This window comes from Carassius carassius, chromosome 30 (assembly GCF_963082965.1).
Source record: "Carassius carassius chromosome 30, fCarCar2.1, whole genome shotgun sequence".
NCBI lineage: Eukaryota > Metazoa > Chordata > Actinopteri > Cypriniformes > Cyprinidae > Carassius > Carassius carassius.
In genome coordinates this window covers 29543120-29564442 of record NC_081784.1, presented here as the reverse complement: position 1 = coordinate 29564442, position 21323 = coordinate 29543120, and the positions used below count along the sequence as shown (strand labels likewise).

The window sequence follows — 21323 nt, the reverse complement described above, 5'->3', positions numbered from 1 at the left end:
GTGGAAAATACAGAATCACTTGATCTTTTGAAAATGAAATGTAGTTATCAGTAATCTTCATAATTAGTAATATCCCTGTATGCCCACATTTCAATGGAATTAAATAAAAATACAGCTCAAAACTCCAGATCACCTGTAGATTGCATGACTTGGTTGGCTGCCAGGGTCATAGCTGACTTTAACATGACCTTCATGAAGCTCCACAGCAATGTGGTCATTGTCCCCATTGTACAGAAGAATGCCATTATCTTCTGCTGTGGACACCTGAGAAAAGAACCAAAATAGGTCATATATCCTCAGTTGATGACCAGAACATACCTGACTGCAGTGTCAGCCTAGTTTGTCAATGCCAAGAAATGAACCTCATTGCTACACTGGTTACCTGTTATAAAGCGCTTCCACTTGTTTTTTACTAGTTCTGAATGTTGCAAGCCATGTGAAAAATTGTAAACAATAACACTGGCAGATTTCATCCAGTGTTTGTTTAAAGTTTGAGTTTTGTTGAATACCTGTAGCGTGATGTTAGCCTGAGGCCAGTTCTTCAGGTCACTCAGTAGCAGGTAGGAGTCTCGGTCCACAAAGTTGACACTGACCAACTTTTCACAGCGTGGTCCACCAAACCCTTCCAGGCACTGACACAGAGCATGGCCCCCCCGCTCCACACAGGGGGCATTGTTTTGACAGTCAGCCAAGTCGCAGAGAGAGCGCGGAGTAGATGGGACTTCACAAAGCTGTCCACTGCACACAAAATGTTTCAGGTCAGTTTTGATAATCTCAAATCTAATTGTGATTGTCATGAGCATGTCTCTGAGCATCTGTAAGAGATGCTTCATGAAAGTAAAGTGACATACAGCCAAGTATGGTGACCCATACTCACCAATTTGTGCTCTACATTTATCCCATCCAAAGAGCACACACACAGCAGTGAACACACACCCGGGGCAGTGGCAGCTATTCATGCTGCGGTGCCAAGGGAGCAGTTGGGGGTTCAATGCCTTGCTCAAGGGCACCTCAGTCGTGGTATTGAAGGTGGGAGAGAGTGCTGTACATTCACTCCTCCCACCTACAATTCCTGCTGGCCCGAGACTCAAACTCACAGCCTTTGGATTACGAGTTAAAATCGCTAAACATTAGGCTATGACATAAGAGGCACATACTTCAATTGTCTGGGTCTTTACCCCCGAAGGTCTTAATCACTGTTGTATATAATGGCAGGCACACAATCAAACATTAAGGACATTTAAGCAACAGCTGCAAATGGAACGGAAGAAAGCTGTTACACCGCCACAGCCGAGAGCGTAAAAATCACTAAACAACCATAAACATTACAGCACAACACAGCATTCAGTCATTTAACTAAGTATTATAAAGTATTATGAGGAGGATGTTTAAGCAATACTTACATTGTTCACTTCACATCATCTCTAGTCCATCACCTAATCTGCAATCTTGCTCTTTTGGTCCCTATCGAAAGCTCATGACCATAGATGAGATTGGAGCATAGGTTTGTCCACATGCTCAACTTACTCTTCATCACTACAGCCCAGTATAATGACTGCATTACTCCGGCCACTGCCTTGATCCACCCAGCAATGTCACGTGGAGGCAAATCATTTCCTAACTAAAGAGTACAATACGCCTCTTTCTGACTGAGAACCATGGCCCCAGATATGGAAGCACAGACCCTTATCCCACTCAAGGAAGGTCACAATTAATAAATGCCCAGCTCCCCACCTGGAAACTTTCTGCTCCTCTGCTGTGCCTTGGGATCCCATCCATAAATATCATAAACAGAATAGTTGACATTTACTTTGGGTTCAGAAGTTCCTCAAGAGTTCCTTCCACCTTCAGACTCAGACTGAGATCTCAGCAGTTCCTGGACCTAATTAACTTGGACCAGTCAATACCTCCACTGCCTAAGCCATCTGATGGTTTGCCACAACCTCATTGAGGCTGACCAAAAGTACTTCACAACGGCTTATCTGAGCTTTTTGGCCTCTGGAACTACTGTGGCCAGACAGCCAAATCACCCCAGAAAGGGTAACCATTCCTGAAAGACCTCCACCTTCAGATTGACAGCCTTCATCACTACCTGTGTCTACCTCTCTATTTAACCAAACTCATTGTCTGGTCATGATCAGTTGACAGCTCTGCTCCTCTCTTTACCTCTGTCTAAAAGAAGTCAGATGGTACAATATTACATTCCTATATACAACCTTATGTATAAACATGGTGTTTGTTGTAGCCAATTCATGAAGAGCACAGAAATCCAATAACATATAACTGCTCAGGTTTAGATCAGGCAGTCCATCCCTCCTAATCACTTCCCTCTGGGTTTCGCCATTGTCACAAACATGTTTGTTGAAGTCTCCTAGCAGTACAGTGGAGTTTCTAGAGTGGTAGCTGAAGTTAAACCAGACAATCTGAGGAATGAACATGACATAAATTAACATATTCTAAACTGACTTGAAATGCTTTCAAGGTAATTAATCAGTTTCCCCAATGGTCCCAAATGATCTTCATCTGTTTAGTTCAAGTTTAATAATGGTAAGTACAAAAAGAGTAAGAGTTTGCTCAGACACTAAACTGAGACAACTTTTATCCAAATTGACTTATGAGTGGAGTAATACCACAGCAAAAGCCATTCATCCTATGGAGATGTAGGAGCAACATTAAAAGTGCACTCCACGTCCACACTTCTTCACTTACTGCGTCAGATAAAATCCCTCCAGAATTAAAAGTCTGCTGCAGTGTTGTCTGTATCTCGTGGGTTTGAGGACAGACAGTGATGGGAGGAGGCAGAGCAATCTCTCTGAATGCTTTACACTCCAAAGTATCTCCGCAGGGATAACAAGTACTTTCTACCTCTGTCGCAAGAAACTCCAGCTGCAGTGTGTGATTAAGGTACACTGCTAAAAGTTCACTGGTTAGCAAAATGTATTTAGGTAATAGAAAGAAAAACAGTTGCAAACAAATCGTCTGACATTAGTTTCAGTCTATCAGAAGATGAAGTGCAATTCTGGATCACTGATAAACTGGGGTTCACTCCACAGATGTTAAACTGTAAAGAGGTGTAAAGAACTGACCTGTAGGCCTTGGGGCAAACGCAGGAGTATCCATTAACCTCGTCCACACACTGTGCCCCATTCTGACACCTGTGGTCCTTGCAGTCGTCATAGTTCATACTGCAGTCATCACCCACATAACCAGGTGCGCATATACACCTACATCAAACACGTGTGCAACCATTATAGAGCTCTTTGAAAACAATTGATCATTTGGTTAATAGAAAGTTACTCAGCTACTAGGTCAAAGGAGGTGAGGTTACTTTGGGCCAGTGACTGTGATGAAGCAGGTGGACTGGTGCTTGCAGGGACTGCGTGTAGAAGCACACATGTCCTCCATATCGTCACACATCTCCCCTACACACACACACACACACACAAACAGTGCAGTCTGTAAGTCTGGTGTCATAACTATGGGCTTACAAGAGTTTGAGAGAAAAGACAAATTGGTAGCACTTTATTCTTCAGTCCTGTTCCACATTAGTGAACAACTAAATACTAACCCTAAACCTAACATTTAACCCATATAACTTACATTACCCAGTAAACATGCTGTAAAATAAAGTGCAACCGAATATTCTTTGTGGTAACACTTTATTTCGATAGTCCTCTTTAGAAATTCTACTACAGTTTTGATTTAAAAAACAATAACATTAATGTATGTGTTCAGGAAGTAACGTGTACCTGTGTAAAAAGGGGCACATAAACAGGTGTAATTGTTGATCCCATCTATGCAGGTTGCTCCGTTCTGACAGTCATTGTCTTTACACTCGTCAGTGTCAATGTCACATGTGGGGCCTTCAAAGCCTGCAGCACATGAACAGCTGAGAAAACACAAATGCGGCATTTTTAAAGGAGGATCAAGCTTCCTAAGTACCAAGAATGAATTTCATGAACACTTCCAGGTCAAATTTCACCTGAAAAGCAAAACATAGAATATAAGAAATAATTGTGCTTTTGCAGCTTATTCTAGAAGAAAAAAAAGAATGTATGGCAAAAAAAAAGAAAGTAGATTGAATTTGGCACAACAAATAACCATTTAATGCATGCTTTCAACCTCTTCCCACATTAATAAATGATAAGAAAAACATGTTGAGACTCACCTAAAGCCTTCATCCTCTTCTCCAGACATGTGGCATGTTCCTCCGTTCATACAGGGCTCACTGACGCAAGCATTGAGCGGCGTCTCACAGTTCCTGCCCTGTGTGTGAAAGGAAATGTGTGAACGTTTCATGTCTGTCTATCAGGATTCACACTGCTTGTGTTTTGTGTGCTCACCTTAAACCCCTCTGAACAGCGACACCTGTAGCCGTCCGTGTGATCGGCCTCACAGCTGCCGTGGTTCAGACAGGGCTTCGACATGCACGGGTTACACTTCGCTAGTATAGCAGCGTCCACTTCACCTGCACACACAGAAAAACCACCCTTACTGCCCTGACAGATGCAGAATAAAACCCCTCAAAACTCCCCCAAGGACACACGACGGGAATCTGAGTGTCTTTCTCAGAGCATGTTTACCTTGACACTCGAACCTCTTGGCCGGGGTGGTGAGCAGTAATTTTCCCTCCATGCCGTGCGGTCCAACACAGCGTGCGATGCCAGGCTCCTTGTAGCCAGTTTTCACCCAGTCAGAGAGCCAGCGCAGACGGCAGTCACAGTGCAAAGGGTTCGCACCAATGGCTCTGAGAGCAACCACACACCATCCAGCATTAAACAAATACAGATAGTTTTTAGACAACCAAAATCAGATGCACTGAACAAGCCCTGTCTGTGTGTAATGTACAGTACACAGCATAAATAAGTACATAGATATACTTCTATGTCTTAATGATCACTATTACTACTATTGAAAGAAGAAAAACACATATTTAATAAAAAGTAAAAACTTGTCATTCCTATCTCTAAAATTAGGCAATTTTGCTTAAATGCAGGGTTGCAAAAATAAATGTGGTTTTCTAGTACAAAGTATGTCCTCCATAACTTTAAAACGGCTCTGACTCTTCTTGGCCCTTCGTGATCACATCCGTCCTGTTTAACTCCAGCAGGACGACCTCCTTTAACGTCTCTATAAAATCCTCTCTGAGAGAGTTAAAGTGGGGTGAAAGGCCCAGCAGCATAGGGAACGAGGAGAGGACAGCATCTGAATTCTGAAAGTGTGTGAATTCATGACACTTTTGATAACTCGTACATCCGTGTGTTTCACTGCTGCAGGCTGTGTTTTACTGTGTGAGACGAAACGATTACTTGCTTGACATTTTCCTGCTCTTTTCTCAGCAAAAATCACTCATTCAAGTGAAGGCCTGAATATTGTAACAAGTCCAGTTCTCTGTCAGCATTACGTCCGAGAATGATTTAATGAGCTATGTAACACTTAAATGTTTTGGTTCAAAATACTCACGTTCATAAAAAATTGCCTTTAATTTGAACCATATTTTTTTGCCATGCTACATTTGATCACTTTTATAAGAAAATCTTATTTTCTTATTATTTATTGATCAGCCAGTCTTGATACAACATTATATCTTCAAGGAACCCTAATGTCTTCTATGGAAAGGGAAGTGGAGAAGTTTCAGAGGAGCTGTTTTCCATCATCATTGCTGCTAGATGGCGCTGTAGATGTCCTAAACACACAGCTGTTGGCCAAACAAAGCCTGTTTGAATTCTATTCAACTCCCCTAAAATAAAGACAAACTGCACAAGAGGCTTTGTATTACAGTGAATCTACCAGAAATAAAGGAATTGTTCACCCAAAAATGAAAATTATGTCATCGTCTACTGTTCCACACCCACTAGACATTTGTGAAGCTTGGATTTAAATGTTCATTGTAAAATCCCAGCAACCCACACTCACATTTGGCTTAATGCTTTTATAAAATGCAGAAATATTCAATATATAATAATATTTAGATCTATTAATCATTATTCTGCCAAGTTTTATCACATGTCGAGACGGTTCATGGATCTGAGGCGAGACAGACTGACCACTAAGAGCACAAACCCTGGCAGACACAAGCACTGATGTGCATTCACGGCTCTCTAAATCATAGCTTAAGGTCAAAGCAGACGTAACAGACCGGATGAGCTGTGCAGAATTATCAGCATTAGTTTAGTCTCTTTACTCACAGATGTGACAGCGATGCAGCGTCGTTGAAGATCCCATCAGGCAGCTCTGAGATGTCATTACCATGCAGAGACCTTAGAACGACACAAGAGACACAAGCATAAGTCCCATCCTAATAAACTTAATGTGATGCATTTTTTTGTTTTCCTGTATAAATATCAAAACATTCTAAAACCAAGATACATTTATGTAAAGGTGCCATAGAATGCAAACATCACTTTTTAAAGGTGTTTGAACACAGTTGTGTGGCCACAGTGTGTGAAAACAACCAGCTTATAATGGTAAACTCCACCCACTCATTGTTTTATATTCCCAATCCCAGTCTCTCCACATGAGCAGTTCCAGAATATGACGTTATACTCGGTGAAAGTCCCGCTCGTTTGTGACGCTCTGCTCTGTTAGCATATAAACATCCCTGAGTGAGAAGCAGCGGTCCATCATTACTGTTCTCTTGCTGTAGCTGCTGGAGATACAGGGTCAGCGCCAAAGAGCCATTAAAAGTGTCATGTGTTGGGATGAACCAACGAACACAGAGGTCTCCATAGACCGCTGAGAACACAAAATAAAAATAAAAAGTCCTATACATTAGTGCTAACATTTTACACCGGACTGCCTCACAAACGAGGGTCAGTTCAGCGCTGGAGTTGTGCAAAGATTGCTTCTGAAAGAGGGATCGATACCAACGTTCGAGCGCAAACATCCAGACTCCAGACGAAAAAAAAAAAAAACTATATAGATTTTTTTTTTTTTGCAGTGAATTACATCGTTAAAAGTTTGAACATTGTTATTTCCAATTATATTATTAAAATGATTAAAATATATGAGAAACAGATTTATTCATGATAGATATATAAACCTGGTTACTTGTCAGTAATATTACAGAAATCTGACCTGTTTAATTTATCAAACTTAGTTTACTAGTTAGTGTTAAATCTGTAATCCAAATAGATCAAAATATGTCATTCAAATACATTAATCTTAAAATTAGTTTTATGCCACTATTGTCATCTTTAGTGCTGCTTCATAGCGGAATTGAATTTGTTTAATTATTGGTAAACTTTGCTGAATCAACATTGTTAGTTAAATAAACTGATTTAACACTGAACTAAACTGAGCTGAATAATGCAGTGTACAGATGAACATGACTTGACTTGATAAACATGCACGAGCACAGCTGTGTTTTCTGCAGGTCTTGTTGGACAGCTGCCCTCAGCCGGAGCTCAGGTTTATCTGTTTCCATGCTGCAGGTTCTGAGGAATTCAGGGATGCTGGTGTTGGGTTACTGAACGCACAAATGATAGGCAGGATAACCATAGAGAGACTGTTCCCTGCTTCATGATTAGCTGACAACACAGCTGTAGAGCAACAGGAGTCTTAACACAATTATCTGTCATCTTCAGAGACGCAGCAACAAAATCACAGCCAGTCATAATGTTTTTGAATAATGTATTTTGTACCGCAACCTCTGCTTATTGTTTCATTACATGTTGTTTGTTGCAGTCATTACTAGTTAAGTAAAACATGTAGATTAGTATGAAAAGGATGTGATTTTTTTTACTCGTGTATGCAGATGAGCATTTTCAGATCCATATTGAGCTTTGAATGCATTGAAATATTTGAACGTTTTGAACCCATATGTGACCGCTGACTGCATGTAATGTATCTAATCAAAACTAAGAGCATGAGGAGAGTATTACAAGGGTTCTTTTCTCTGTACACTATCCTACTTGAATGTTGGAGGCGATGGAAAAACAGGTTTAGTGCTTGATATTAGGTTGTAAAGAGCTACGTACAACAAGCGGAGAGACCGAAGACCTCCAAAGGCCAGAGTCGGGATACAGCGAAGAGCGTTATAGCTCAGGATCCTGCAGGACAAAATCAGACAAATCCTGCAGTGAGAATTCAGTGTCTCAGCTGAGTTTCTGCATGACATTCATGTTGTTGAGGACGTACAGGGTCGTCAGCTGACTCATGTTGGCAAATGAAGAGTTGGTCAACGTGCTGATTTTGTTGTTACTCAGGTCTCTGAAACAAAAGATCACAACATGCCCATCAAACCAAAATGATAACCTGTCCAAGAATGCATGTCTGTGAAACGTTAAGAGCGAGGCATACACTAGCTGCAGGTTTTTGAAGTTGGACAGCTCCTTCGGCACCACACTAAACTGGTTTCCATCCAGATACCTGCAGACACAAACTCACTGTTAAACCCATTCAGAGGACAGATTTGCATATTTATCTGTTTCTGACCGTCTTATGGCTTCAGAAGGCTTGTATGAACCACTCTTATGATGCTTCTTTATTTGGTTGTGTGTGTGTGTGTGTGTGTGTGTGAAAGTCTGCTGGGCGTTCGGCAGGACTGACACGGCCTCTCATCACCTGGTTGTGGTGTTTTGGTAGGAGGAGACCGCTTTAATGACTGGCTGAGAGCACAGCACACCTGGCCAGATTCAGTGAGAGCTCTAGCCAAATGAGAGGTTTTCACACTCAGAGGAATGACAGGCATCTGCAGACGGTCTGTGTGTGTCACTCCCACTGAAAACCACACTAATTACACTCCTGCTTCACACACACAAACACTAAAGCTCTGACCAGTGCTGACATTACATACAGCAAGAAAGGTTTCGCATTTATGGTTTTATCTTTGTGTTTGTTTGTGTTTTGAATCAGATGAAATCCAAAACCAGATCAAGATAAGTCTAAGCACAGATTTATCATCATCTGTATTTCAGATATTCATGAACTACTGTAGTATCCTGAAACACTGCGTGCAAACCATGTGGGATGTGATAAGAGATCTGTTAACCTTAAGAAGAATCTTTAAAGAATGATTAAAGAGTTAAAGAGCTATGAAAGAATCTTAAATGAACGAGTTTTGGTAACCAGCAACAAACAAAAAAGTATTTTTAAAATTTAAGATACATGTATTTGAATGGCATAACCAAATTCTATATGCAATTTAAATACGTCTTAAATGTAGGCATACATATTTTTTTGAGTGTATCTAAACAAGTAACATCTTCTCAGCTGCTGGGTTTCAATCTCTGTGAATTGCTCTGGGTATTTCTGTCCATTATGAAACCTCATTGTTTCCTCATCTTGCTCCACATTAACATGATACGTTTTGATTGGTTGTGATTTAATCTTTTTTGAGGGAAAAAGTATTTGATGCTGGAAAGACAAAAGGTGTAATTGTGTTCCGAGTTTTGACTCACAGCTCAGTGACGTTGCGTGGGATTCCTTTGGGTAAGACATGCAGGTGTTTGTTGCTACAGCGGACCATGGACTCCAGACAAGTACACTCGGTAGGACACTGGACGGGCGGCGTGCAGCTCGCTTCTTCTTGATCTGCCCACATCAAAATGACAGAGGCAGTGAATCAACATACCGTGATACAATCAAAAACATAATGCAGTGTGTCAAATTAATCTTTATAAAGAGAAGAGTGTGTACCATCTTGGCAGCGGAAGTCTGGTAACGCTACATCCTGCAGGGGAATCTCTTTGAGGAACGCTGGCCGCTGACAGCGCGGGTTTCCCGTGACAATCTTACGGTTTCTCAGCCAGCTGCTCAGCCATGCCAGATGGCAGTTACAGTTGAATGGGTTGGCCAGCAGGTTTCTGCCACACACACACAAAATATATTAATTAGCCTCGTCAACGGCACCAAACTTGTTCTAAACAACAGGCTACTCTTTCCACTGAGGATTATTTTATAATTCATTACACTTAACACTGGATCTCTAGTGTATGGTGCAGCATAATGACTGGTATATACCCTTCACCTACATCCCATCATGCTTTGTGTGAATTATGGGAGTAAATTTCATCATATTGAAATAATTAGGAATGTGATTGTTAATAGGCATGCATTCATGGCCGTTCACACCAAATATGATTATATTAAGTAACTAATTAACCATGGTTCTCTGATAACATGAAGTGAGGTATCTCACTATGGGAACACCCTAGGCATGACCGATTGTGGAAGCACCAATGACTCCACGTCTGCCAATCACAGCAAACCAATCGCTGCAGCGATCAGATTGTCCCATCTCCCAGTATATAAACTGCAGCTACCTGCTGTTTTTTCATTCTCTGCATATCTCTTTTCTGTACAGAACACAGAGTGAGATACCACACTTATTTTTTTAAAGAACCAGGGTTACGTAAGAAAGTAACCTAAAATTCTCTTTCGTTCGATATCTCACTATGGGATATAGATATCTTCCATATTGTTGTATACTGATAAAGCAGACTAAACATGAATACAAGCTGAATTAAACCTCTTTGACCCAACTAAAATGCTTAAAACATATCAGTAAAAAAAATCTATTATAAACTGGATTACCCAAGTGCTTTATATACAATTTGTCCACACGCTTCCGAGACAAGTGAAGGTTCTGTCACTTCCAGTCTATAGAATCTCACAAAAATGTGCTACAAAAAAGATTAGCTTGCAACAGGACAAATTACTGCCACAGATACTGCCCCTTCCAGTGTGCTGTGGAAGCCTCCTGCACCCCTTATTTTTGGTGTAGTCCAGGGCCTACCAAAAGAAAACCAGCTACTGCTGCTATGGCACTACCCACTCAGTAAGACTGGATAACACTGGGAAAACGTACCCGTACCACTTGGGACAAAATTGTGGAGCCCCATCCTTCTCATATGAGGTTTTGGAAGAACTTACACATATGGACAACTGTTTAGGTACATATGGAAGATTGCAGGTGACTGTAACCCTCTTAGAAAATAGCAGGAAGTCTGCAAGGGAAACACGGAATATGAGGCTATACCGTGTATTTTACACATATGGGATCCACTTAGGTCTCTACATATGGAACCCAGCCCTCTACCGGCTCTCACAGATACATCGAGTGAGGGCCTGACACTGGAAACTCCGGCATGTCTGGCTGCCAAGGGGATGGAGGAGCTCAACAGGGTCTATGATATGGACTCTCTGGAGCAGTCTTAGCAAGCCAACCCGAAGCCGGGGCCTCTCAGTGCTTCTACCTGTTTGAGAACACAGGTGTATACCAGCTCCAAACAATGACTATAGAATCTAGCAAATTTAGAATCGTTTTAGACTATACAAATTTAGACTATAGAATCGTGCAACATTTACCTGCATTCGGGCAGAGAGTACATGAGTGGTACATTTGACCGTTCTTTCGAACTGCCCACAGCTGCTCACTGGCTAGAGAGGAGGGTGAGTTTGATCCGAGACTGGCTTGTCCACAACACCCCATCCCCTCCGGGGACCCAGAGATAGTGCTGCTCTTTTGTAAATATTTTGGGTACCACTAACCGTGAAGTCAGTGGTGGGGAAAAAAGATACAAAAGATTCTATGCCTGGCCCTCCTGGAAGTGGTGTGCTCACAATCTCCCGAAGAGCAGCTCCTTCCATTTCTGGGTCGCCTGTCTCAGGGCCTCTTGCTCTTCCACTTGCCACCAGGTTTGCCTTGGGACTGATTTTACGGTGCTGCTTTGCTGGGGGCTGCTGCTTTTGCTGCACAGGAGTGGGGCGTTGACAGGGCGTTGCCACCAGTGTTGGGAAGGTTACTTTGGAAATGTAATAGGTTACAGATTACAAGTTACCCTGTTTAAAATGTAATAGTAGTGTAACTTTTTCAATTACTTTATTAAAGTAATGTAACTAATTACTTTTGAGTACTTTTTGATTACTTTTCTAAATTTGTGAAAATCAAAGAATAATGAATAAAAGCATATACATCAACTTAAATACAGTTATCTATAAGCATGTGACGTATTCTGTGTAATAAACTCCTGAAACATTGGTGTTTTTTTGAAACTGCTGTCTCTGTATATGATGATAGTTTTCTCAAAATAAGTAAAATGCACATGAAGTGACACAGAGCAGTTCTAGAAATTATGTTTATGTGCTCGTGTACGCCTATATTGAGATGGCAGAGGTTGAAAACACTGTGAGCTTCAGTAGGCCTATGTGTAGTAAATGAAACCATGTCTTTGCCATTAATTTACAGGAGGGGCGGACTGGGAAAAAAATTCAGACTGGAAAATTCAAACTCATACAAACAAATTCATGGACAAAACTATTTTTTATCTATTTAAAATCTTTAATTTGGGGACATGCAAAATAATTAAAAGTTCTCTCCTGAACTGCACCTTCACTTTCATTTTTCTCTTCAGTCTCTTTATTTTGCCCTGTTATCCATCTCTCTCGTGACTTTAATACTCAAGATTGAACAAAACTATACTTTACAATACAATACTCTACAATACTACAATATCTTTATAGAAAAATCCTAATACTGTACACGAGTCATGTTTTCCTTACAAAAATTGACCATGCTTTTTTTAACCTATATACAATAACCTTGTTTTGTTTTTTTGCAAATGGATTTGTATTTATTTTTAAATAACTCAATTTGTAAAATCATTTTAAATTTTTGGTTATCACAGTTAAACAATAGTAACCATTTTCTCTGGATTTATAGTTAAATATTAAAATGTTAATTTTCGTAAGGGTTGTGTTGTTGTCTGTCGTAGCTCCCCCTAAACCTATAAAAAAAAAATCTGATTGTTTTTCAGCTAAATTACTACTGTAACATTACAACTGATAATAATGATGTCCTTTATATAGTATTTTGAGTGATGACTGATGAGCAACGTGCTGCTGCTTGATTAAATAAATAAAAAAACAAAGACAAAAAAGCATCTTTACAGATGAAACTGACCTGAAACCCTGAACAGGAGTTCTGCTTCTCTGCTCCAGCAGTCCACTCTATTCTCTCTCTCTCTCTCTCTATCTCTCTCTCTCTCTCTCTCTCTCTCTCTCTCTCGCATTGATTACTCGGAGTCTGATCCAAACCGTTTGGCGGAGGCGCGGAGAGCGCGCGAGTCATGACTAACAATTCATGACTTATTAGAGATTTAATTATCAAATGGCGGATTCACAAATGATCGCTTTAGTACATTCAGCAGGCAATTATACAATAATGATATTAAATAGTGGGGCAAAACGGCTGCCAGGTCACCGGGAATTGTCCCGGTTCTCCCGGTGTCCAGTCCGCGCCTGATTTCCACAGACACGCAGAATGTGGAAGTCATATATTGCATTTTTGGGGCTTTATATTCACAGACACTAGTCCATGTCATGTTTTGATTCAAGTGTACTGACCTACTTTTGATTTACTCATCCAAAATGTGGCATATTCCGTCCGTGTTAGGCATTCCGTTTTTATGACTGGATTCTACGAACCAGACTGTGTTTCCGCATCCCGGAAATTATTATGGCGGTATGTCTCAGAATAGTCAGTGCAATTTGGGAAAGAAATCAGTTAAATCTGTATGTGGATGCGTGTAAATATTCAAATATAATCCCCTTTGTAATCGTTAAAAATTTCATAAGTAACTGTAATTTAATTACTCATTTTCTCTTAGTAACTGTAACTAATTACAGTTACAATAATTTTGTAATTAAATTACGTAACGCCGTTACATGTAACTAGTTACTCCCCAACACTGGTTGCCACCCACAGCAACGAGTAAACTGAGGTGCTACAGTCAGTGGAAGGATGGAGGCAGCAGCTGCACGCCGGGCCAGGATGTGTTTGATGGCCTCAGTCTGCTTCTCTGTGATGGAGAACTTCTGGGCAAAGTTCTCCACCACATTGCCGAGGAGGCCGGTCTGGGACAAGAGGGCAGTTAAAAACTGAGTCTTGTCAGTCTCCCTCATGTTGGCTAGACACAGCCAAAGATGGTGTTCCTGGACCACTATAGTGAATATCGCATGACCCAGAGACTCAACTGGCTCAACTGGCTGCGAAGTGCCGGTGGAAGGAGGAGCCCTTGGAGGTTGGTCACCATAAGACCAGTCCGTCTACTGCCAGAAGTAGTGTCCCCCCGGCAGCCACCAGGGGAAGCCATAGATCTAGACAGAGGCATGGGCACCCACGCTCCTTTGCAGGAAATGGAGCCTGGTCAAAACACTGCAATGAGAGCATGACTCATCCACAAACACTACATCAGCATGCTTATTGCCCAGACACATGAGGCAGTGATCGTGACCATCACCCATCACCAGGTAATGACCTAGCGACCAGAAACACATGGATGGAAAGGCATCTTTAAAAAGACACGTCTTTAAAAAGACGTCCACTCGTGAATGCTCTTATAGAGTTTGTTCTTTAAGTGTGCTGGGAGATGTCTGCCTGCAACACAAACAGGGGATGCAAGTGAAGGATAGTGCAGCCTGATGTATGCAACCCACTCAACATGGGAAGAACCACCGACACTGAAGCGCTGTACCACCAGCATGAGAGCTTCCTAAGAGCGTGCTGACCTCATTTCTCCGAAGCAGTAGTCCGGAGCAGAACAAAACAATCACTCGGTGTTGAATCAAAAACCTTAATATGCGCTGCACTGGATGCCTACTTATACTAATTCTGGGATCAGCAGCATCTGGATGCAATAATCACATGCCAAAGTGCACTGGCTTGTTTAGTTACACTCGAAGTAGATTGATCTCTATCTAAGCGAGATCCCAATTCATTGGTCATTCGACGTGTAGTCAAGAGTGACCAAGTGAAAGAGAACTATAACTATAAAGTTTTAATAATCATTCTAGATTTATGACAATACAGACGTCCACACCACAACTATTTTTTGCTTACACACTAGGTAGAGCATCTCACTACTCTACTGAACGTCCTATCGTTTTTGACCACTGAGATGAATTACTTAAATGCTTGCTGAATAGCACATGGAAACTGTTAAGAAGTCAGGTACTAAGAATCCTCAAATGAAAGCAAGAGCATGTGTCGACATTCTATTTGCCTTGTTAGGAAAAGTAACAAAGTAGTATACTGTGTTTAAAGAATAAAATGTAAGAAAAATTCTGAATGATGTTTCTAATATAATTGCATTATATAATACTTTTTCTTTGGTTTTCAAAACAGCTTTATGTGCTATAATGCCACCAATCTCGCCCTTGTGTGCAATGTGATCTAAAGCTCAAATCTAATTGGATGTCTTTTTCTTCGCAGGGCAATGGGGGAAAAATTCGACACACTCTTTGGGAAAAAACCTCGCTTTGTCATGCCACGATTGATCTCGCCTGGTGTGAATAGCTCCATAAGGATCTATTGTTTTGATTCAAGAGCGTCATTGCTCTGTACATTTGCATCGCTTAATCGCACCCAGTGTGAAATGCCAACAAAGCTTTTGAAAGTCAAATGATAACAATGTATGAGAGAATAAATGAGGAAAATACACAGTTAAATGAACTGAAAAAATCCTGAAGCAACTGTCAGGCTCCAATGGCATGGCTTCCCAGCAATGAGCTGGCTCAAGTTAATGATTACAGGAAACATCTGTCTCTACTACCACATGCTAAACTCCTTCTCAGGATTTCTGCCAATGTGTGTTGAGATAGAGCAGCGGTTTGGCTCGTACAGGGTTGAGAGGCTTTGCAGCGTGTCAAAGGCTCCGGGTGTGATGGTGGTCAGCATGTTGTCGTAGAGCGATAGCAGACGGACATTGTGCAAGCCTGTGAAACTGTTGTTGTGAATGCAGCTGATGCGATTGTTGCGCAGCATTCTAAAAGAGAAAGATGTGAAGATGAATGCACAGAAAGAAAACCATATATTACGGCTGAATCTGATTTTTGGTGGGAAAAAACTGGGCTCACAGCATGCGCAGGCCATCCAGTCCTCTGAACATCCCGCTGTGCGCTGAATCCAGCTGGTTCGCCGTCAGGTGCAGCTCATTGACCGAAGACGCCCCCTCAAATGCCCCATCCTCGATCTCTGAGATCTTATTGTTGCTCAGGTTTCTGCAGATCAAATGTCATCATCAGTGAAGCATCACAACCAGAGCGTCACTCAGACATGAGAGCGGTGGCACTTACATTTTCTTCAGGTGAGAAAGCGTCTTGAAAACCCCTGTGGCCTCTATTGCCGTGATCTCATTATTGTTGAGACGCCTTAAGAAAACAGAATGAGATTAAATAAAATAACAGACTTCTGATATATGTTTGCAGACATATAGCGCAATGTGTTTGTTACAGTCTTACAGTTCAGTGGTGGATGCTGGGATGTGTTCAGGGATGCGGTTCAACCGTAGATTGGAGCAGTCCACTACATTTGACTCGCAGCGGCATTTGGCTGGACAGACTGGGTCATTATTACAGTCGTAGCTCAGCCTGGTGTCCTCCGTTCCTGCAGCACACACAACACTGTCGTATTCAAGGTGTTTGAGCAGAGACTCGCAGTGAGATGCGATCAGGGAAATGTCAGAAGAACTTAAGACAGGAAGTGTCTACATACAACAAAGCTCAAAGCTGTTATCTAACAAGTGTTCAATAATTAAAGTGCACGCTCACTTCAGGAGACAGCGAGTGTTTGTCACTGCAACCACCACCAAATTGCCACAGTTGACATGATCTTATAATTAAGCACCATAATGGTTTCTTACGTTGTTGTACTGAAATTAAAGTAGCTGCTCAAACATAGACTAACAGGAAAACACACTCACCTGGGATGACGTACTGCTCTTTGGCTACGACAGAGACACAAGAAGACAATAATCACCAAAACTGATCATACACCATGATCATCTCAGAATACAGATACATAAGGCCACAGATGAGCTTTGGAAAATGAACTATATCAATTTTGGAAGGCACTAGAGGTATAGTATAGAGTTATTACTGTATAGGCTCCGTTTGTGCAGCGTGTATAGAGTAGTACAGTGCTGTGGTGTTCAGCATGAAAAATAGAGGTTTTACATTTTCCATGCTTGTATTTTGGTATGTATATCAAATCCATTTCACCAGCTGTTGTGTAGTGGGATCTTGGACAAAACAGAATCAGATCTGCAAACAGTATTTTCCTGAGGTTCTCAGTATCAAGCATACTATATGTAACACAGAAAATAATGCCGTATAAGGTTCCTGCATATGATTGTGATCCCTTTCCCAGAACAAAAGATGATGATTAAACAGAGCTGGAAACTATTTTTGATAAATGGCACCTGATCACAATCTGCCATTTCTAAAACAACACATGTGAGCCCAAAACACACAGTATACTGTACACTGCTGTTCAGAAGTTTGTCATTTTTAAATGTTTTTGAAGGAAGTCTCTTCAAAAGTTCACCGAAGCTGCTTTCATTTGATCAAAAATACAGTAAAAACAGTGATATTGTAAAATATTATTACAATTTAATTTGCTGCTCAAGAAACATTCTCTGTATGAAATTGCTCAAAAGGATATTTGTAATGTTATAAAGATGTTGATAAATGTTGTTCTTTGAACTTTCTATTAATCAAAGAATCCCGAAAAATAAAATGTATCAGTTTCCAAAAAAAAACTATTTGGCAGCACGACTGTTTTCAACATTGATAATAATCAGAAATGTTTCTTGAGCAGTAAATCATCATATTTTCATGATTTCTGAAGATCATGTGACACTGAAGACTGGAGGAATGATGCTGAAAATACAGCTGAGCATCACAGAAATACATTACACTTTAACACAGATTCACACAGAGAACTGTTTTAAATGGTAATATTTCACATTTTACTGTATTTTTTTGTGAATTGAAGCCTTAGTGAGCAGAAAATACTTCTTTCAAAAATATTAATTATTCTGAACTTTTGACTGCTAGTGTATATTAAGCAGATGCTATAATATGATAGTATTCGTTTTGCCTGCAGACTGACTGTAATTTATGTGTGGAAAACTACTCATTCAGTACAATAAGAGGTCAAACTCTCATATTGTTTTTGATGAATCACACAGTGTGCGATGGAGAGTCAGTGTAACTGTGTGTTTGATAGTTTTGTGATTAAACATCCTTTAGTTTTGACTAGTGTTTAAAGTTGAGGTTTGCACAGTGATGTTTGTGGTCTTGAGGACTGTGTTGTAGGCTGATCGCCAGTGTTTTACCGGAGCAGCGGAACTTCTTGCTCTTGATCTGGCCGATGCGTTTGTTGGCGAGCCGGCGGGGGCTCGTGCAGCGGGCACCACTGGTCTCAATGGGGTTGGAGCGCAGGTAATCGGCCAACCACTTCAGATTACAGTCACAGATGAAGGGATTCTGAGCCAAATGACTGCAGTGACACAAACACATTCACCTTAACGCTCCTGTGCATTCACCTCATCTAGCTGCTTTCACAGCAGGATTAGTACAATTCTTCAAATATAACATCACTTCAGTAATGACTGGATGAACTGCTAACATTTACAATTTCAGCATGCTGTCTGTTGGTGAAAAAAACATGTTAAACATGATGTTGAATCCATAATTGTATTATCTACAGTTACTTTTATTTGCCACATGCAAGATCAGTGGAACATATTCATTAATTTCAGTGGAATATATACAGGTTCATTACTTATTGCATGCTTTTATAATAATACAATGACTAGGATTAAATCTATGCGACACAAATGAAGACTCATTAACTTTAGGCATGCAAGCAAGCGGGTTCTCTTTTGACTATCAAAGGATCTTGTTTAAAAACAGTAAAAGCGTCTGGTCTGAGTGCGCTCACAGGGTCTGGATGGCGCGCAGCGAGGTGAACGTGCCCTTGGCCAGCGTTTGGATTTTGTTGTCATATAAAGAAAGCAGCGAGAGATTCTGCAGGTCCTGAAAGGTGTTGGCGCGAAGACAGTGGATCTTGTTTGCATTCAAAAGGCTGGAAACAAAATGAGGTAGAGAGATATGCAGATGAAACTGAGACATAAATGGATTCTCCAACAGAGAGAAAATGACACCAATTGATCTAAACTGTTCTGTCCAGATTGATTTTATGGCTTTATACTCTTACGCAAACTGAAATCTGGCTCTGGAAGAGCCTCTCACACTCACAGCAGCTGGAGGGCGTAGAGTCCGTCAAACACTCCTTTGGGCAGATCAGTGATCTTGTTACCGTACAGAACCCTGAACATCAGAGAGACCGTCAGCAGAAGACCACATACACACGTCCAGCTCATCCTCACATGGGCGTTTGGAGGAATAAACAGAGCTGTAGATCTCAGTGTCACAGTGCTGGCACAAGCCCTTAGCCCTGCTGCATTAAAATATGCAGTTCCCTTGGCTCACATTATAAATATATTTCTGGCATAGACTGACTTCTAGCAGCTGAAATGATTTCAAACAAGAAATAAAGGGACTTTTTTCCATTAACGAAAATGTGTCAAAAAAATCCACAAAATCCCAGTCCATCAAAAATGAAAAGCTGCGTTATGTGTAAAAACCGAATTGCTTCCAGCTAAAACATGAGTTCATAATCCATAATGTTTCCTCCAGTGCAAAAGTTCATCTCCTGTTGTCTCTCACATTAAAATCTGCTCACGTATCTGTTCAGAGCTGTTTTGGCTTGTAAACGGTGCTTGATCTGTGCAGATTTCTCTCCTGATTCAGACCACATCACTTTTTCACTGGAGGAAGCCTTATTATGGACTCATATTTTAGCCTGGAAGTTAAAATCGTGCTAATGATGGATTTGTTCCTTTGGCCTTGTGACCTGGTGTTTTTATCAGCTGTTTGGACTCTCATTCTGACGGCACCCATTCACTGCAGAGCAACCACTGGTGGATTTCTCCAAATCTGATGAAGAAATAAAATCATCTACATCTTGGATGGCCTGAAGTTGAACACATTTTCAGCACATTTTTTTCTCTTTTGGTAAAAGAATTTCTATAAAGTCACGATGAAACAAAAGTAGCAACAGATTTTTTCTTCCATATTGTGATGTCGAAATAATGAAACATGGATAAATTGTTTAAAATACAACTGTTTGCAAAATAGATAGAGTGAATTTTCATTACATGCCGACTTCAAGAAAAAATGTAGCCAGATCGGTGGATAAATCTGCCGACTTACAGAAAGTCAAACGGATGGAATTGTCATACCTCACCATGGTGCTGTACAGAAAGTTAGGATGCCCATGAATATGAATGAGTTTACACCAAGAAAGGTTACCTAGCAATGTCAGCACGCTGCTAACTGCTTCTGATGCACTAAACGCACCAAGTGTCCTCTACAGTACTTACAGCACACACACACACACACACACTCACAGTGAGTTCAGGGAGCGCAGGCCCTGGAAGGCATCAGGAGCGAGCTCAGAAATCTGGTTGTTGCTGAGATCTCTGTAAAGACAGACAGAAGGAGAATGAAGAGACGCTTCTGGTTCAGCATCAGTAGATGATCTGTTTTTGGATCGTGTGGCTGTAGGTATGTAGATGTGTAGCTCTGAACCTCCAGCCCTGCTGTGGTGAGGACTATTAGTAAACGGCAGGCATTATAGGCCCTGGAGAAGACTTTAATAAGCCTGCGGTCTAGCCATCAAACCACACGCCAGTACAGCGCTGCAAACAGAGAGAGAGAACACACTCCCCGATGAGATCCGATGTGAATTTATAAAGTGGTGGAGAGTTGGGTTTTTACAAGCTGTGCTACATGTCAACTTTAAAGAGAGTGAATACAACACTGTTTAAATGGGTCAGGCTGGTTTTTGCTGGTTTAAGGTGGTCTACCACATCAACCATGGCTCCAGATGTGAGTCCATTTAGAGCAGGTGTTTTCTATGACTGTTTAAACTAGATTCTCAATAAAGTCTAATCGATAAATAGACCACTTCAACTACTGTGAATTTGAACTGATTGTTACTTTACAGTGACCATAAAAGTATGTTGCACACACGAGAGGAGTGTTGTGTTATCTTAGCTGCTGCAAACGTACATTCTGCGCAGTTTCTTATAAGGAGAAAACGCTCCAGGAGGGATGGATTTGATGCTGTTCTGTTCCAGTCGTCTGTGAAAAGAGAAACACAGAAGAATCTTTTTTAATGTATTTTTTTGCTCTCTGTGTTGTATCTGAGTCGTGTTTGTGTCTGAGTGTATAGTCTCTGCCCTCAATTCTGGAATGATCCGTCAGTAAAGCAGAATGCATTCATGTATGAAGCTTGCTTTATTTTAAATTCATTAAACTTCAGTTCGCAGGTTTAGACACTTTTTTCAAAGAAGAAGAAGAAATGATCACTGTATACTTAGGGCCAGAATTATTAACAGCTTGCACCAGCGCAAACCGTCTTTTGGTGTTAAACTAGTTCTGTCAGGATTGACTAAAGGTGTGCAGTGAAG

The 21323-nt window shown here is 41.0% G+C and overlaps 1 protein-coding gene across 1 annotated transcript in view; it reads right to left on the bottom strand.

Annotated features, from left to right (window-relative positions):
* The window catches only part of slit1a (slit homolog 1a (Drosophila)), a 63667-nt gene that overhangs the window by 3461 nt on the left and 38883 nt on the right, over window positions 1-21323 (bottom strand). The window contains exons 10-33 of the mRNA XM_059518172.1: window positions 20923-20994; window positions 20259-20330; window positions 19045-19116; window positions 18728-18871; window positions 18120-18283; window positions 16704-16727; window positions 16243-16387; window positions 16078-16152; window positions 15859-16002; window positions 15624-15767; window positions 9640-9806; window positions 9402-9534; window positions 8302-8370; window positions 8140-8211; window positions 7980-8051; window positions 6189-6260; window positions 4584-4747; window positions 4344-4468; window positions 4169-4266; window positions 3750-3889; window positions 3329-3422; window positions 3087-3224; window positions 510-738; window positions 134-264 (exon numbers count right to left, since the gene is read on the bottom strand). Of these exons, the coding sequence (XP_059374155.1) occupies window positions 134-264; window positions 510-738; window positions 3087-3224; window positions 3329-3422; window positions 3750-3889; window positions 4169-4266; window positions 4344-4468; window positions 4584-4747; window positions 6189-6260; window positions 7980-8051; window positions 8140-8211; window positions 8302-8370; window positions 9402-9534; window positions 9640-9806; window positions 15624-15767; window positions 15859-16002; window positions 16078-16152; window positions 16243-16387; window positions 16704-16727; window positions 18120-18283; window positions 18728-18871; window positions 19045-19116; window positions 20259-20330; window positions 20923-20994 (2760 nt within the window). The remainder of the gene's footprint in view (window positions 1-133; window positions 265-509; window positions 739-3086; window positions 3225-3328; window positions 3423-3749; window positions 3890-4168; window positions 4267-4343; window positions 4469-4583; window positions 4748-6188; window positions 6261-7979; window positions 8052-8139; window positions 8212-8301; window positions 8371-9401; window positions 9535-9639; window positions 9807-15623; window positions 15768-15858; window positions 16003-16077; window positions 16153-16242; window positions 16388-16703; window positions 16728-18119; window positions 18284-18727; window positions 18872-19044; window positions 19117-20258; window positions 20331-20922; window positions 20995-21323) is intronic.